Source organism: Sylvia atricapilla, chromosome 7, assembly GCF_009819655.1.
Source record: "Sylvia atricapilla isolate bSylAtr1 chromosome 7, bSylAtr1.pri, whole genome shotgun sequence".
Taxonomy (NCBI): Eukaryota; Metazoa; Chordata; class Aves; order Passeriformes; family Sylviidae; genus Sylvia; species Sylvia atricapilla.
Window position 1 is genome coordinate 21,630,595 of NC_089146.1, and position 18,903 is coordinate 21,649,497.

General features: G+C 35.6%; 1 protein-coding gene across 3 annotated transcripts in view; it reads right to left on the reverse strand.

Annotated features, from left to right (window-relative positions):
* Window positions 1-18,903, reverse strand: part of SLC4A10 (solute carrier family 4 member 10) — a 162,266-nt gene that overhangs the window by 36,820 nt on the left and 106,543 nt on the right. For all 3 annotated transcript variants that reach the window (XM_066322888.1, XM_066322887.1, XM_066322889.1), the window contains 5 exons: window positions 17,712-17,900; window positions 7,228-7,319; window positions 2,651-2,808; window positions 757-844; window positions 121-267 (listed from right to left, as the gene is read on the reverse strand). In XM_066322888.1, coding sequence (XP_066178985.1) covers window positions 121-267; window positions 757-844; window positions 2,651-2,808; window positions 7,228-7,319; window positions 17,712-17,900 — 674 coding nt within the window. The remainder of the gene's footprint in view (window positions 1-120; window positions 268-756; window positions 845-2,650; window positions 2,809-7,227; window positions 7,320-17,711; window positions 17,901-18,903) is intronic.

Here is an 18,903-nt window from a genome sequence, read left to right on the forward strand (position 1 = left end):
AAGAAAAAGAGGATGCGAAACACAGTGACTCTGCTAAATGCTAAATTAATGAGACTTAAATCTACATAATAAAGATTCATCACAACTTTTTAAAGTGACTGAATTTTACACTGTACAAACCTGAGAGGGAACATTTTTAGGTGGTTCTATTCGAATTGTTGGGTCCCATTCTCCAGGAGGGAGAACAGTAACCTGATCAAGAAATTCATCAATTCCAGACACCAAGTCATTGCGGTCTTTTGCTTTGTAAGCAACATCATGGAATACCTGTGAAAAATTGAGAAATATGCGTGGGAGGAAAAAGAGATGGAAAAAGGAACTCTCTCTAAAATATAATGGCGCCTCTTCTCTGAAATAGAACACACTTTGTAAAGTTCCCACTGAACACACAATCTCAGCTTCAACTGAAAATTGCTTCTGGTACACAGTTCTCATAGAAATTCCAGCTGCTACAGAAAAACATCCTTATGGCTGCTAAATATTCCAGAGATTTTGCAGTTTAAACAAAATTAAATCCACTGCAAAGCCACTGTGTAAAATGCAACCTTATTGGTGAAGATATCTTCACTTGTGAATACTGTTACTCATTTTGTTATCCCCTTACAGCAGCATAATCTGGGCTGTCACAGGATCATGAAATGAACTGGAATGCTTGTTTTCATCACCAGAATGATTAGCCACATTTAATCTAAAGGATTGGAGATTCCCTATTACACCTCTTCAGTTAGTACAAAACTGAACCATGAATAAAAATACCTCATCTGTCATTAGTGTTGCAATTGATCTTCCAATCTCATGGTATTGTTGGCCTTTACCCAGTGGTCCAAGAAGAATAAACAAAAATCTGCAAATTAAAGATAAATTTGAGAAATTGTAAAGGATAGATGGTTGAAATTAATATAAATATTACAGAAATATTTATCTAAAATGTGGACTAGAAGAATCTCTCAGATAAACACTACATATAATCTCCTTCAAGATCCTCACACATGCATTTAAACATGAAGCTCTGCTTAGAAAAAAAAAGTGAAAATAGCTTCCAAAAATATATCATAAGCTTAACAGTCAGCCTTGATTGAGACTACCAAAACTTCCTTACATAACAAACCTTAACTTACATAATAAATTTATGCAGTTGCAATCTATGTACAGATCTCATCAATGTATTTAATTCTGTTAATTCAACAAAACTGTTATGGTTACATAAATTATATTATACAATATTGGATAAGTTAAATTAACCCAAATAAAAATAATTGTTAAATAATTTTTATTCCCATTTAGGCTCTGGACAGTCTCTACATGAGGCTGTAGGCAAGTAAAGTTCTATAAAAAGCAGAGGATCCATTCAAATGAAATCACTAAAATTATCAGTTTTGCTAAAATGCAAAAGACACCATTTTGATGTATATTGATGACTATTTTTATATACACATTTCTGTTTAAAAACAAAACACTTAATTGTCCTAAATTGTAACTATTTTAGTTTGACTAAAAATCAAGAAATCTGTTCTTTTCCTTTTGATGTTTTTCTTTCTTTTGGGAATTCGGGAGAGGTAACAAGGAAAAGCTTTTGCCAAAGCAAATTCAGTCCCTAAATGTTTCTTATACACACAGAAAAAACTAGAAAACATCAAAAAAGTAATATCCAAAGTAACTACAAAGTACAATTCAAAGAAAATGTTACTGTTTATCTGGTTAGAAGCAAAGATCTGAGTCTCAGCATTGCACTTCACAGCAAAACATGAGTGTCATATGTGAGTGTCCTGAGTGTCCCAAACAACTGGAATACACTACTGCCTACTGTTGGAATTCTATTTTACAGAAACTAAAAGAGGGAAGGGAAAAGAGAGACAGAATATGTGTACAAACATATGCACAAATTTAAAAAAAAAAAGGGGGGGGGGAGAGGATACTGCAATAATAGTTCAGTCAGTGAACACAGATATGGGAGAATCACTTTGGAGTTTTGATCTGAATTAACCCCCAGCAGGACACAACATAATCACAGATCTATCCCAATGCCCTCTATTTAAATACAAGGTCTATTCTAGACTTCTTTTTTTAATTCCTCATAATTTGTTTTCAGAATCAATGTACTCTATCAGAAAAAGTTTCAACTTGGAAAAAATTAATCTAATAAAAATTTATAATTAAAAGTCACATTCCCTACCATGCAAAGTAAATTTCTGAAGAAGTACGAATTTTTAAAGAACATATTTACAGTATACTCTCCATCCATTCGCTCACTACCCTTAGTCAACCAAATCACACTTTGCTTTTTGCCTTTTCTCAATTCCTTCTTCATTTTTTTTTAGTTTCGTACGTAATTATGCAGTATCGCACAAGTAGCTTCAGTTCCAGATGAAATACTCTACAAAGCTGAATATTCCACCTTAGTATTTCATCGGGAGCAATACCAGTTTGTATAGGATAAACTGTGTGTTATAGCCTACATTTCTACATCTGTGAAGTGCTCACAAACCAGCACGTGTCTGAGCATACCCACACATCATTTACAGGATGAGTGGAAGGCTTGTTAAAGAGAAAACCAAATTCCTCACTCAGTAAGTAGCAAAGCTGAGGATCACATTGCTCTGTCTCCACAAGGTACTGAGGAAAACACAAAGCAAAATCAGCCCAACTGTACCTGGTTGGAATTGGAACTTCAGCCAGTCCTGTCAGCAGCACTGCAGGAGACAACCTAACAAAAGCCACAACGGCACGGTCCAGGAACTCGAGTTCACCAACTAAGATATTTGATGCCTCAGCTCCAGGCGGTATCTTTTTCATGAAGTGTAGGTCAACCTGGGAAAAGTATATTAAATTACAACCTAAAAGTTACTCACCGGGATTTTTTTCCCTCTGCTTTGTTGACAGAGATGTCCTGATCACTGCACTATAACCTTAGCTATTTCAGTTATGCAGTTCCACTGTTCTGGTCTGTTGAATAACTTTTTTTTTTTTTAATAAAAATGTTTCTCTAAACCAAACTAGACAGTTATTTGACTTATTTTTCTTGGAAACAAAGCATTGCAGAATTAATTTATAAAGACGGCAAATCAAATTCAAAATACTTTTTAAAATATAAGATTAATTTCCTAGTAATTCATTTTATCTATACTCATAACAGCACAAACATTTGATGACAATCATAACAGTAAAAGAAATTAAGACACTTTATTTTTCCATAATTAATAATTCCAGAAATCATTAATTCCTAGCTCATAGTTGTTTTAGTATCTTGCTGAGAAGAACACTAGATTCTACTACACACAATTTTCCTTTTTCTACTCTGAGACATATTTTTGATTTCAGATTTAACAGAAGACAGCTGCCCCTCTGCTGAAAGTAAGGGAAAATAAGCTATCGTGAGCACTGACTGTCTCAAGAGCAAACTGAAAGAACAAAGCAGAAGAAAATCTTTGGCATTTTAAGCAGCAATGTTGACTTTTGCAGGACAATAGAAAAACAGAGACACAGCTTCATCATTGCTATAATAAGCTCAAGGTATTTTTGTAGGAATGTATGACTCCAGACTTTACTCTGTAACAAAGACTGATATGGAGTAATAAAGTATATAATGTATGTCTGATTTAATTATGCACCAGCATTGTCTACATTTCAAAATGCATGAATTTTGTCATTTGCTTTCCTTTTATTAATCTAAACACAACAACAGCAACCAAATCCAATATAAACTGTTAAAGTGGACCATTTTAATGTCTATCTTACAGCCATCTGTCAGTACTAGTTTGCATAGTTTTTGGTAATATTTAGAAAATTGTTTTCTTGCAAATGGCTCTGGCACTAAATCAGAATTCAGATATAACACAGTTGCCTGTGTAATGAAATCTTGGTTTGCTGAGATCACAAAGAGATATCTAATGCTTCCCTAAGCTACAGAGATGACTAAACACCTCACAAAGTTAAACAAGAACCACTTGAACATGGAAGGTTGGAGACCGAGTACTTTTTCAAGGTAAATTGAAAATTCTGTTCTCCACTCAAATCACAAAATAATTCTTCAGGATTAAATACATAACTAAGGTTCCCTCTGCAGCTAATTTTGGAGTCACAGGTTACTTGTAATTGAGAAGAAGAAAGCAGTCTTTCAGGCATGTAGAAATGTGCATTCTGTGCTGAGTTTACCTCGTGAATGGATGATTTTAACATTTAAATGCATTTAACAGTTAATAATTAATGTCACATATACAATATGCTACAGTTGTGACATTGAGGTCCTCTAACGTACAGATCACGAGATTCAAATTTAAAATAAACATTCTGTCTCCTGTCTACCGCAAAGTATTCCCAGATATTTCCTGTACTATTTATCAGCTTGAGATTCTAATACTGTCTAATATGCTTTAGGTAGTGAAGAGAGCCCCACTAAAAGGAAAGTAGCTGGCAGAGGAGCAAACTGAGCCAACACACCCAAACCCCAAAGGTGTTGCTTTCACTGCATAGTGAGAGTGGAGGTGGTCCTGACATGAATTTATGGCAGTGGCAGAAGCTATGGTTTTTGAATGCTTCATCTAACCTAATAATCTAATCCATAATACATCTTTTATCCCAGGTCTTCAGCTGGAGAGACATGATGTGCATCTTAATCTGAGCCCTAACCTGGGTCACATGCCTGACCTGACCCTAAATAGTCTCAGCAAGCTCCAATTAAATATAAAACTAAATAATTAATGCATGTTATTAGCCCCTCCAGGGACATGTTCCTCCAGGGCAATGCAAAGACTGAAGAGTGGTGGACATCTACCCTGAAACCAAATGTAAGTTGACATGAAGACAAACAAAACACCCACCATCCCTTCTTAGTAAAACATATTTATCAAATTTATTTCTAAGCAGGGTCATCTGGCACTCAAAACAAGAAAGTTGCTTCACATGACATCTGAAAGATCGAACTGTCAGAATGGGACGGGGGTTTGTCTCAGAAATAGTGTTTGCACATAGAGCACAGGAATGTTACCATGAAAAGGGATGTGGGTACAGTCTCTTTATGCATTTTGTGTTTCAGGACAATTAATGTCCCCTTCAGCCTTTGGCATAAAGAGTAGAAGTAAGCCAGATGAAGTTCTTAAACCATCACCCCCATTCTGCTCAGACAGAGGGTAAAGTGGTGCTGTGACAAATCACCTCCCCATCACCCTGAGAACACAAAGTCCTGGTGGTGGCAGCAGAGGAAGAGGAGTGACACATTTACAAACAGCACAAACCAACCATCCCTCTCTCTCTCTATACTACTGAAGTAACACTCAAGACAGCTTTCAGTGCCTGTCTCACATTTTTCATAGATAGATACCAATACAATCAACACAGTCTCAATGCTGCATCCAGACTAAGTCAGGTTTTTGAATCAACTCCAAATTTGGAATATTAGATGTAGCCCCAGGGAGACAGATTAGCAAGGAGAGAATATGTGAGGTAGTCAAAGGTGCTTTTTCTTGTAGAAGATAAATGAAATTAATATCTGGAACAAAATTAGAGCAAGAAATCACAATACTCAAGAGAAAATTAGTGTACTGCTCTACTTTCCTCTCAATCTGTGCATATAATTCCAATTATAACCGTTGGGAGTTATTGCAATAGCACATTTCAAGGGGAAACTGCACTTACGCATCTTCAAAAGGATAAATCGATCTATTTAAAGTCAGTCAAAAATAAAGGTATTAGATAACAATCCTTTACTGTTATTTCATTCCGCCTAACGAAAGTTGTTCCTTTCATATCCATCACTGGTGTGGTTAGAAAAAGATGAAATGTTGATTTCTTCCAGCCAGTTTAAATGGGAAGAGCTCTTTTGATCAGTAAAGAGGCAGCACTACAAAAATAATGAGTGAAGGATCAAATGATGCAGCTCCCATTCTTGTTTAATACAAACAGAATTGCAGTTAGACAACTGACTGGGATTTGGATCCTAAAACAGTCAAAGCAACGGGAGAAATGTTCAGGTAAAGCACTACTGAAACTTATGCCATTCCCTTCACTTCTGCATAGCTTAATTTTGAAAAGACAATTTTATTTATATTTTATATCCTTTACAAATTTTACATCTTGATATTAGAACACTTGCAAACACAGTTTTACTTAAGGCTTTAAAATAAATATCATGAAACCAATATTGTACTTGACTCTAAAGCATTATAATTTTAGTTTGAAATATGTTTAAAGGATTAACATTCAATTTTTTAACAACCTGCCACTGTTTATAGATGTTCTTGCAGCCTCTACAGAAATGTGGTTCATAATACATTCCCAGTCAGCCTCCTTTTTTCTCACTGTCATTGACAGAAAGATCTGTTTCCCCTCTTATTTCAGCCATCTACGATTCATGGTCTGGAATGTTCAGTCAAAAATTCAATTGATGCAAATAGCTACTGCTGCTAGGAAATAAGTCTGGCACCAGATGGAGCAATCACATAACTCTACTTTTAGCTCAGCTGCACTAACATTAAAATTCAACAGACTCAAAGTGCTGTTCTTCAGAATCTTGCTTTAAATCACCTTTCTTCACTTACTCAACCTTTGTTGCATTAATGTGTCAGCTGAAGCCATCCATCCCTGTCAGGCCTGTCATCTGCAGCCATTGTGACTGTCTTAGGTACATACAGACTTCTTACACAAATTAGGATTCTCCTTCACATTAAAGCTGAGAAGCTGTTTGCTTTTCTTTGCTATCTAACATTGAACTGTCATTACAATCTCCACTACTGAACAGTTAACATCTTTTGTAAAGTGTACTGAAATATCTTGGCTTGCCAGAAGAATTAAGTTATAGGTTTACAGAAACACATTCTGTTTGAGACATCTGGAATCCACGACTTCAGGTTATAAAAAGCATAGTTTGCATTCATGCATCACTTTTACAGAAAGTAAAAATCTGAGGTAAATGTGAATTATAGGAATTCTGAATTACTTTCCTACTTGGATAATTTTCTGTTAATTTGTAAAATTTCCTGTATAAATATACACCTATGATATTAAATTTATCTGTGTTCCTAAACTGTGATTTCTTGTTACATATAATTAAGAAAGAAAATGTAAGATTCTTTTTTGTCATACAGAAACTGTACTGCAGTGCACACAAAACTTCAATGCTTAAGCAAAATCTACACTTTATAGCTCTTCCTAACTCACATGGACTCATTTTATTTCATTTTAAATATCTGTTCAGTAGCCAGGAAGCCCTCTTCGCCATCAATGAACACTTACCTTGCTAAAGTCAACAGTGCTGTTTTCTCTGCTCACATCATTTTTGTTTTCAATGCAGGCTGGAGTAGCCTGTGGGGAAACCACCTGACCTGCTAAAAAAAGTATCATTATTACAGAATACTAACAGTTCTAGAAATAAAGCAACATCTAATGACACAATTATTAGAGCTCTGAATATATTTCATATCATAGATACATGATGCACCTAAACATGGCATTTTAATTAAAGACTTATTTAGAATAGCACATTCTCAAAAGACAGAACATTCATCATGTGCAGTTAGGAACATGAGACGGTAATTTAGAAAATATAAAATGACTGTTGGATATTAGAAGACAAAATTTCTATACCAATTAAAGCATACAATTCTAAAGATATACATTTGGGGAAAGTCCTGCCTTCACATAGCTTTTGTAAATAATTTGAGGAGCTGCCAATTTTGGGCAATATCTGTCTACAGAAGTAATCCTCATTGACTTAAATAGGATTATGAATTTTTACAAAGTTACTCATGTGTATAAGAATGTCCTGATTATAACAAATACAAAAAACAACATAAAAGTGGACAGGTGTAAAAATAAATATGTTGGAAATTAACTTATTTATAAGCTTAGTATTGAAAAACGTGATTATGGACATGTATAAAACAAATGTTTCAGCAAACAAATTTTTTGAAAAAATTCCAGTGAGAATTTAGTCAAATATTTTAATGACTTTTTAAAAATGTCTCAAGATGAGAAATGTTTAAATACACCTCAGTCTTGTGGAAACAAAGAGCAAGTCTTTTAACCAACAAAATTTTAACAACAAAAGCTCAAAAAGAAAAAACAGAGTCAATTAACAAGTCTATGTCATATAAAGCATATTTTTACTTAATGCCAGCATTGCCCCTGCAGATGGCCAGAGCCCAGTGTGCACACACTGAGGGTGTGGGGCTGGCAGTAGGGCAGCACACAAATCCCACAGGGACACAGACCATGCCCTGTTTGCCTTCACTCTATCTCCCTCTCCGGCATGTCAGAAGCTACACACAGCTCTGAATACCACAATAAAGTACAAGAGAAAGTACCAAATACATGAGCCAACTATCTCTTACTGCCCTAACACATACCCAGGAATAACTGCAGAGTCCAACTGGCCCAGAGTCAGCATCTCGTGCCCAGCATATATTTGTTTCCATAGCGAATAAAGTCTCTCATATGACTGAGAAATGATGATGTGAAAACATTGGTTCTGGTGAAAATCAACCTAAACTTGCACAGTAACAAAGACCATATGTTCATGATATTTGAAGATGAAGACAGTCAGAAAGTCCTAAGCTAGGCTCATTGTCTGGGCAATTCCAAAAGCTACAGTGTGGCTCCTCACAGTGCTGGGACCGACCCTGCAGCCTGGGCACATCCTCAGGACACCGAGCACTGTGCAGGATTCAGCCTGAACACGACCAGAGACTTGCAAGAGCACCTCAGCCACTGCCAAAATGCTGAAGTATCCAGTTTCTGTCACAGCTGAGCAATACAGGATCCCTGACTGCCTGATCATTAATTCCCAGTTGAAACACTTGCTCAAGGAAAATGCTGGTTTTCATGAAAATCAACATGTCATTTTCCTCTAGACAAATCTCCCATGACACAAAACAGGTTTTAGACTCATGTGTGCATCCTGGCAGCACAGACAGAGATACTGCACTTTGATTAGGTAGTACAGTAACAGAATGTTTAAAAATATAGTGCTAGAAATCTTATTACTAAATGTATCTATATTTAAACTGCAAGTATTTCCATTTTTCTCTCTGATTCAGGACAAGGACAGATCAAAATAAGAATAGAAATCAGGGCTTTTGTTCAGCTCTACAGTGAAACAAACAGAGAATGGCAAACAGACATGACAAGCATGTTAATCTAAGCAAGCAGAATAAAAATAAAGTCAGGATTAGAATTTACATATGACAAACATAAAGGATTGATTTTAGAAATCCATATATTATTGTGAATTAAAGGAATTCATATTAAAAGAGGCTATTAATTCCTAAATGTCACAGGAGACACCTTCTGCAAAACAGAAGCCAGAATTATTACATATGCAAGGTATTTATAAACAGACATTCAATTTTTCTGTTTTAATTTGGACTGAAAAAAAAAAAAAAACAAAAAAACAACAAACCCCAGAGTTCCACCATTGTTACACCATCACCTTTACAGTATGTATTCTAGTGAACTACTTCACATTGTAATTATTTTTCTGTATTGTTTATTTAGCTGTCCTTGAATTATTTTTACAGGAATCATCCTGTAGTATTACAGCTGTTAAAAATCCTTAATATAAAAATTATATAAATTTCATTTCAGTTCTAGTTTGGAGATTTTATTAATGTGACCAAAAAAAAACCCTTCCACTTATTCAAATAGAGGAGGCATAAAGTGCTCAGGGAAAAGGAAAGTTTCTGTTTTAACTTACTCCCAAAACCCCTAAAATCTAGTAATATAAAACCTGCTGACTCTTCATTTTTTCTTTTACACACTCCTCTATAACCTAGGATGTATGAAAAGTGAAATAGTTGTAATAATTACTCATACTAATATACATATTACATTATAAAGAAGTTATAGAAAAGTAACAGAAATAGTAGTTCATTATCTTTCTGTTGCTAATTAGGCATTTACACTTTTTTTCCTGGACCCAAAAATTCAAGAAAATGAGAGCAGATGTATCTGCCAGAGGAAAAAATACTGACCAACAAAGGAGTCAAAGCATGGACCACGTATTTAAATACTGAAGTTTTAACATCATAATTAGAGGTATCAAAACCAATCAGCATAACAGTACAGAGGACTTTTAAACATTGTGTCCACTTTTCTTTTGGGAGAAAAATATGTAAAATTATACATATAAGGAATAAAAAGCCAGTAAGTATGTGAAGCTTTTAAGAATAGCATATGTTCTTTTTCTGTGCCAACAGAAGACCTCAAACTTTGATTTATCCATATGCTGGAGTAATCTGAAAGAACACAAGTTTTACCTTGAGGCAGAAAGACATGTTTAAATAGCTCTACAACTTAAGACAGCTTTCTGGATCATGGAACAACAAGTTTGGGTTTTTTACTGTATTGAGTAACAATCAAAGACACAAGGTAGAGACAACAGGTAATCTCTTTCCACAAAAAAAAAAAAAAAAAAAAAAAAAAAAAAAAAAAAACCAAAAAAAAAAAACCACACCACCCACAAAGTAACCCCAAACTCTAGACAGATTTTAAACATTTGTCATGGTTTATTACTTCTTTTGTTTGAGCTGAAAACATGGAGTTTAGGCTGCTAAGAATGGTAAAGGCATAAACCATCAACTCCCTACAAGAGAGAATAAGAGCAGCAACAGCCTCACCATTCCACTCTTTCCTGTCCTCTCCTCACCAGTTCCATTCCAGAACTCCAAGGAAAATGGTTATTTACATGTTGTATGGGGTAAATACAGAATTTTATTCTTCAAGAGAACAAAGTAATACTTTGAGTCATTATAAAGCTGAAGTTTCGATTTATCCTGCAGTCCCCCTACACAAAGCACATGAAGAGCTGCATTCTTCAAGAATTCATTAGAGCCATTCAAACAGTTTTAAGTACCAAATGCACAGTGTGGTATCATTGGAGTAGCCAGGGTACATACAAAGGAATTTAATACATGACAGATAAAACCATGCTATAATTGGTGTAACAGCTTTTCTATGTAATAAAAAGCCAATATCAGCACAGTTTTAAAAAATTGGCATATATAAGAAACAAGTGTCTTTTTCAGATAATGTGAAATTGCCAGAGCTTTGACTAGAGCAAAAATTCACACAAAAAACACTCTTTCATGCAAAGTCAAGCCACTCATAAATCAAAATAAGGTCCACATTTGTTACACTAAAAGAAGTTTGCATTTGCAGATACAGTTTGGCATTTTTGAGATAGTTAGTCCCGGCAAATTTAAAAAAAATAATCCCAGTAAATTAATGTCACATGTAACATATTCTTCCTCCCTAAAATGTAGAACTTAAGACCTTTAACTATATGTATTGTGGTTATTACTCAAAATCCAAGATGTTGCTAGAACATCAATGATAAAAATGCAGAACAATGTAGTCAGAGACACAAATCACAGTTAATGGAAACAAACTGGATGCAGCCAACATATCAAAGGAAACTAAGCCAGAAAAGAAGTTGCTTGCTTTTTCTAAACCATACATATTTCTTCCCCTTCAGGAAAAAAAAAAAAATCTTGATTTTCAAACTTCTTCAATCTTCAGACTTTTCACTGCAACTAGTCACCAATTTTCCAAATGTAAATGGACAACACTGTCCAGACCAAAACTCAAAGACTGAAAAACAGTACGTTTTCTTAAGTATATGATAAATTTCTAATATAAAAGAGTAGTGACAGCATCTCTGCAGGCTGAATTGTGTGTGCGCCTCTTGATGAACAACATTTTTAATCAGTGGAGAATCATGTCACTCCCACTGTACCTCTGTAACTGCAAGGAGATATGGTGCTCACTAATGATATGAAATTTAAGAGGATGAGGAAGAAGTCGCTTTAGCTGTTTTTCTAATGCTAGGCCTGGATATCTCAAGCACAATTTGCATGAAGTCATGCAGTGTAAACTAAAATGCTGTGATTTGCAGTTTTATAAATTGATGTAAGAAAATGAACATAAAGAAATGGCACTGTCCCCCCCACCAAAACAACAAATTCCACACAAACTTCTCTTCAGAGTGCCACAGCTGCAAACAAAGGCCTGAGGTACTTTTTAAAATCACTATAGCAAGAAGTTGCATGCTGTCAAGAAATTGAGATGAACACATGGGTATGCATTTGAAATGATCTGAAGCCCAAGCAAGAATAGGTATTTATACTACCTCTGAACCTTCAGGGAGTTTACAGAACCCAAAGGATAGGAGATGAGGAAGATACAGAGATGAGATGAGCCTGTTAGAGACAGACATAACAAAGACAGAGCAAAATAAAGAAATACAAAGATGAATGATACAGTTTTATACATACAGATTACACATTTTATCATGGGTACAAGGATGTGTGGAGAAAGAAAGAATAAATATCAGATGAAAATGTTCAAAAATACAAGTTATATTTTAGTAGTATAAAAACCCATGGAAAATACAACCCGATTAAAATATATACATTTGAGAAGACTCTAAAACAAGAAAGAGAGCATTAGCAACTCTAAGGCAGAATTTACTATCTTTGAGTTTGCCTTCTCTTCTCCCCTGATCCAGATTCAATACTTCGGAAAACTTGTGAGTACATTGATGGCACTGGTTTTGATTTGCTCCCAAAATGAAAGTGTGTGGTCATATCCTTAGGAATGCCTCCCCACCCTTTTCATGGGGCTCCAGGTCATGCCTACCTTTCTCCACGTGATAGGATTGACATGGGAGATTCACCTGCTGTAAGGTCGCTCTGAGTTATGATATGAATCCTTGAACTGATTTTAGAAAGATTGGGAAACTGGAGAAAGTAACTAGCACCATAACGTGACAGGGAATTTTGACTTCCCAGGATACTAAAGGACACTATCCTAAATTAGGACAAGCATAGGCTCTAATACCTGTCCCCCATCATACTAATTGAAAAGCAAAAGGTTTTAAAAAGAACATGTCAAAATTAACAGTTTCAGCAGCTCATGCTATTAACTCTGAAGATCCCAAACCAAATTTGCCATTCAAGCTATTCAGAATACCAATAAACCTCTGCTTGGAATTTCAGAATTTCTCTAAATCAGATGTGATGTGCAATTTAACCCAATTTTGACACTAATAATGTGCCTGCTCTGATGTCAAGGGAGAAGAAGGTCTTAGAAACGGCATAAATATAGAACAGAAAAAAGGTGTAAGATCATGTTATTGTAGGTAAAGAACACTTCAGCAAGGTGCATGACAACACAAGTACCTTAGCCTGCTGTGCTCCTCTCCCAAGTTCCTTCCTCTTGGACTTTAACCAGTTTAAGGCGTGTTCAATTTCATTTTATATACATATGCATATATATAAATATGAAACATACACACCCCTTAGACTAAAAGTGAAATAGTCAGTCAAAACCCTTAAATATTTACATGATGAAAACTTCTTTTCCTAACTACATTTTCACAGAATCAGTTATTACCTCATGCCACACATGCTTAGACACTGAATTTCAGAACCCCTTTTATAAAAGGGGAGAGGCTTATGAAATTATTTTAGCATTCCTCTAAAACAGAGAGGTGTTATATATTTGCAGATGTCTTTGGCTTTTTAGACGAAGTCATTGGAATTTACAAACACAGCTTTGAGGTATCAGAGTGTGAAACTGACTCATCTCAATAAAAATAGGTTAAATTTCTTTATAAAGCAAACTATCTAAAGATTATCTACCAATTTTTAAAAAAATCGCATTTTTACCTGGCTTTTACAATATTTATGTTAAAATCATTTGCCACCTTCTATTTTGGGTATTTTGTGTCAAATTAGCCTATAAAAAAATCTTTTTTCCTGCTCTTATGCCAAATTTGACTGTCGTTTTTTATTGGAACATCAAAAGCAGGCTTTTAATTCTCACAGTTTTGATGCCTAATGAAAAGTGAAAGTTAAACACAGCATGGCAGCATTAAAAATGCATGGTAAATCCATTGCACCCTGACATCTTAGCCCTGCAGAGGATGTGAAGAAAAGCCATTGTAAACAAAAGATAATACTACTAAATACAAAGCAAATTAATTAGATGGTCTGACAGACTCATAAACAAAGAAAAATGGAGGGAGAACATATGTACAACTATCTTCCAGCAAAGATATCACAATGGCCTGTCAGTGGTGCTGCCATATATTGAATTAATTTATGTATTCATTTTCAGACTTTGCTCCTGAACATTTGAAAATTGACACATTGATAAGCTACTATTGTCAAGAACTTGGACAAAGAAGGGAGTTTGAATACTCAGCTGCACCACATAACCCACAGATCAGGGACTTAGGGCTCTGAATCACCTCTTTTACAATCAACAGACTGCTAAGGATTGTTTCCAACTCAACTGTCTAACACTAAGCCCAAATCTACCAAAGAGAGAACTTCCTCTAGTGCAGAAAAAGTGTCCAAGTTCCCCTGTCTCTTTTCAGCAGGAACAAACACGTGGCCCTTCTAAAGCTCCTGGCATGTGCTCTTTATCAAAACTCCTGTCTCTGATAGGGCTGAACTGGGCTGTAAGTTCAGCAGCAGTACCTGAGATGATCTGTTTCTCTCCTCACAGTCTCCTAGGAATTTATCATCCAGAAAGTAAAAGCAGCAATATTTTGAATCCTCCTTTTTATTAAAAAGAGAGAAAAATACTGCTACTGACGACAATATTAGAAACATCTTACCTTCATACACTCTACACAATGTTTGTGGACAAATGGGAATAAGTAGATTAAAAGGATGCCTTGAATGCATTTTACCAGTTTATCCTCAAGAAACAAGGTGTGTCTTACTCTCTTGGACAATAATATAAGCTGCTTATATACCTAATTTTTCTTTCTTTTACACATATTCAGCTTTTGCTTTTACATGATTCAAACTTCTATTTTAACAACTCATTTTTATGTTACGATGAGTAGCTCATACAGACACTCCATGGCAATCTAAAAAGAAACATATAGCTGAGTGAGCATAACACTGTAGCTGAACTCCAGCCTTTGGGAGGCACTGCCAGAGAAAATGATCAGAAACCTCACTGCTACCCCTGGTCAAGCTTCTAAGAACAGCAGAGCTCCAGACAGCTGAGCATTTCAGTGCAGATTCCTGCATAATTTACACATCACATACACTTGGAAATTACACAGGATGAGGAAACAACTAGAGAGTATGCCAGAAGAGGTACAGTTAGTGTACCTGAAACTAGGCAGCTCTCCAGAATTCTCTTTTCCCACTTTTTAAATCCTGGAGTACTCAGGCAATAATTGTAACTCAGACCCCTGAGCTGCTTATTTGTAGTAGTCTTGAAAAGAGAAAAAAATGCTAGTTCCTTTTAAAATGAAAAATTAGAATAGATTTTCCTTTTCTAAAGCTAAGACTAATTTCAATGCAATTCAGGCAATAAAATAAGATTCAGACCTTTTAATGTAACAGGGCAATGGATGATAAAAGAAAAACCTCTAATAAACAAATCCTCCTTGTTTAATCACAGGGCCATCATCAATTTTGAAGAAGTCAATGCAGGAGACTGCCAAACAGGAATTAGCACTTAAAGGACACAAATAGAAGAACAAAGCTTCAAATTGATTAAAAAACATCTCTGTCCAAAATTTCACGCTTAGAACTTTTCACTGTAATTTAGATAGAAATGCGATATACTTTCACATAAGCATCCCTAAAATTATTGAATCTCTACACATTATTCTATTTTTTTACATACATATATAATTTCTATTATGTCTATTAATATATTCAATTTAAATTAACACAGTAAAAGTGACTAAGATTTTTTTTAACAGAGGTCAGAGTACTCTGTGATATTTCTACACAAGCACATGAACTATGCATTTGCCATTTTTTTCATCTTGCAAAATAGGGACAGACAAATGAAAAACTGTAAGAATATGTCTCCCTACTTAACAGAATCACTTAACTACTGAGTACAGAAAATTGGTGTATTTAATGTGGACTTAGATGCTATCCTGATAAAAAATTATTTGGGGGGGAATTTGGGAATAGCTAGGAAGTTTTCCAGAAGAAACGGGCAAAAGCAAGATGTTTCTGGAGTGGATTACTGCATCAGTTCCAATAACAGACACAGAAAGTTACTGAAATTGAGCTCATGATATTTTCACAGCTTGCCCTGAAGGTTCTTCTTAAGGCAACAAATGCCTATTTATTACATAAGATCTAGTGCAAAAAGCTTAATGGAATGCAAGCTGCCATCTTACATCCTGAGGAAATTAAGGAACCATTAATTTTCTCTAGCGTCTCCTGAATATCTGTTTAAAGTCATCAGCAAAAGCTGTAAAAATCAACAAGAAAGTTGCCCTAAAAAGGATGGACAATCATTCTACTTACATTTACTCTTGTGCATCCACATGCATAATCACACACATATTAGTAATTTTTTTTTTTCCTTACTCTTAAAATTATACTTTGACAGAATTACGGTTTCTATCTAATATCCTCATCAGATGAAATTATATGTTGCCTTTTAGGTCTGAGAATCTTCCCCAGGGAAGCAACTAGATTTAGATCTCTTGAAACTTTATATGGCAGTGATTGTAACAAAACCTTCTTCCTTGAAATTAAGTTTATATATATATATATATATATATATATATATATATATATATATATATATATATATATATATAAAGTTATAAGTTATATTAAGATATAACCTTTATATTGACAGCCCCATCTTTCCAGATCAGCCACACAACTACTCTGCCCTTCTGTCCTTTGCCTCAGAGCACACAGATTCCTCTTGCAATCCTGACCTTCTTTGTGCTATGGCTGTTTCCTCACTCCCCACTTCCCAAGGTGACAGGGGAGCTCTGAAACAGAGTGACAGCTGAAGGGACCGAGATTTCACTACAGTTAAGATGATTTCTGGAATAAGAGTTAACTGAAAAATATTTGCAAAATTTGGCTGCAGATTTCATAATATAGACCTTTGTTTATGCAAATAAGGAAGGGGCAATAAGAAATTATCTTTCATTATGATGACCTGCAGCAATAATACACCTTGTAAGGTCTTCTGTAAAAGCACAAAAAACAAAAAGGTTATGCCAATATTTCACTCTAGAACCATTCTACAAATATTTCTCATTTGCATTATCCTGATTTTCCCAAAAGGGATTTTCTGAAAGAACAAGGTACAGCTTTTGTGACATCTCTCCAACAGCATCATCTTGAAATGTTTGCCTCATTTTTTAGCCCCTCGAACTCACCCATAAAATCTGAAGTAGCAGTTGAACTCTAGCTAATGCATACACTGTTGTAGACTTAGAAACTATTTCAACAATCCACTATATTTAAATTAAACAGGTTTTGGATAGTCAACAGCAGTCAAACATAGTCCTACCACATTCCTGGCACTGATGCAGCCTGTCCACAGTTCAGAACAACCCTTTGCAGAGATGCTCAAGCTCAGTCTGAGAATTGCACAGAGCACCTAAAGCATACCTAAGCTGCACTGGAAATAACGTGCCATGCCAGTTACCCAGGATATTGTGGCACATCAGGACACCTTCCAACAACTCAGCCAGTTCTCTTGAATAGCTCTGCCCAGCCCTGAGTTGTGCAAGATAGCCAAATTTCAAATTTGAACACGTATATTTCTGAATGCATAAGAGGAACCACTCCCATGCAAAAAGTACCATTTTACAGAATAGCTTTCCAGAGCAGAATCTCACCATTAAGCTGTGGGTATAAAGCACATGCAATACCTAACAGGCAGATGCTACTGAAGGCTGAAAATGCAAAAAAAAGCATTACCATTTTTATCCATGGAATGGGGCTCAGACTGCTTCTTTCCGATATCAGCAAAGGATCTTACAATTGGGATCCTGTTGCTCAGCTTCTTCTGGTTCTGATGGTGATGCTGTTTCAGTAATGCCTCATGCACTCTGTGACGAACATCCTCACTGAGCTGCCCAGAACCCACCTGCTGGTCCAGAATCATATCTGAAAATATATACATAAGTATAATGAAAGAGAAGAAAGATGAAACATTTTATCTTTTAAATTGCAATAGTAATGAGTAGCATCCTGTAGGATTACAAACAGAACACACCAGTTCCTTTAACACAACACAATTAAATATAAGTTTTATCTAGAAGTGTTTCACTCTTGAGGGGAGAAAGACGGGAAGGGCAGGGAAAAAAAGATGCTATTAATATTTTTAAATCCTAAAAAAATTATGCAGTTCACAAATTAAGGTTACCTATACAACGACTTTGAAGTCAGTCCTTAAGTACTCTAGCATATAACATGTTTAAATCCGGGTTATGATGTGTATATAAGATGTCCTTTTTTCCCAAATAACCCCTATTCTATTTCCTACAAAGGACTGGTATGCTGTGAGGAAACAATTTTTTAATTCCCTTTGTACTTACCACAGGAGATGACAGTCTTTCTTTCCTGAACTATAATTACAATACCTTCGGTGCAATACAAAGAAAGTTCAGGTAAGACAATACAGAAAAAGTGCTGCATTATTTGCTGATACCAAATAGAATCTATTTCTACTGACAGATGTACATGTTCCTGCAAGAAGATAATTTCAAGGAGGTGGGAGAGAAACTGATCCCCCTGCTAAGAAATTACAACCATTTTTGCAGTGCACTAGCAGAAAATAGGTATTCTTATTCAACACTATTTGTACATACACAGCCATTCCTCTAGGAAGGTGACACAGCCCAGTGAGGTGCTTTTACACCAAAGCACACAGAATGGACAAAAAACCAGGAGCTGGAAGCCACTGTGCTGCTAGAGAGTTATGACCTTGGTGCCATCACTGACATTTGTGGGGCAAATTCCACAACTGAAGTGTGGCCATCAGTGGCTACAGGCTGTTTGTAAGAGACAGGAAAGGAAGGAGAGGCTGAGGGGTCACCCCCTACATCCAGACTGGGATAAAGCATGAGGAGCTGTCTCTGAAGAACAGCCACAAGCAGAGGTAAAAATC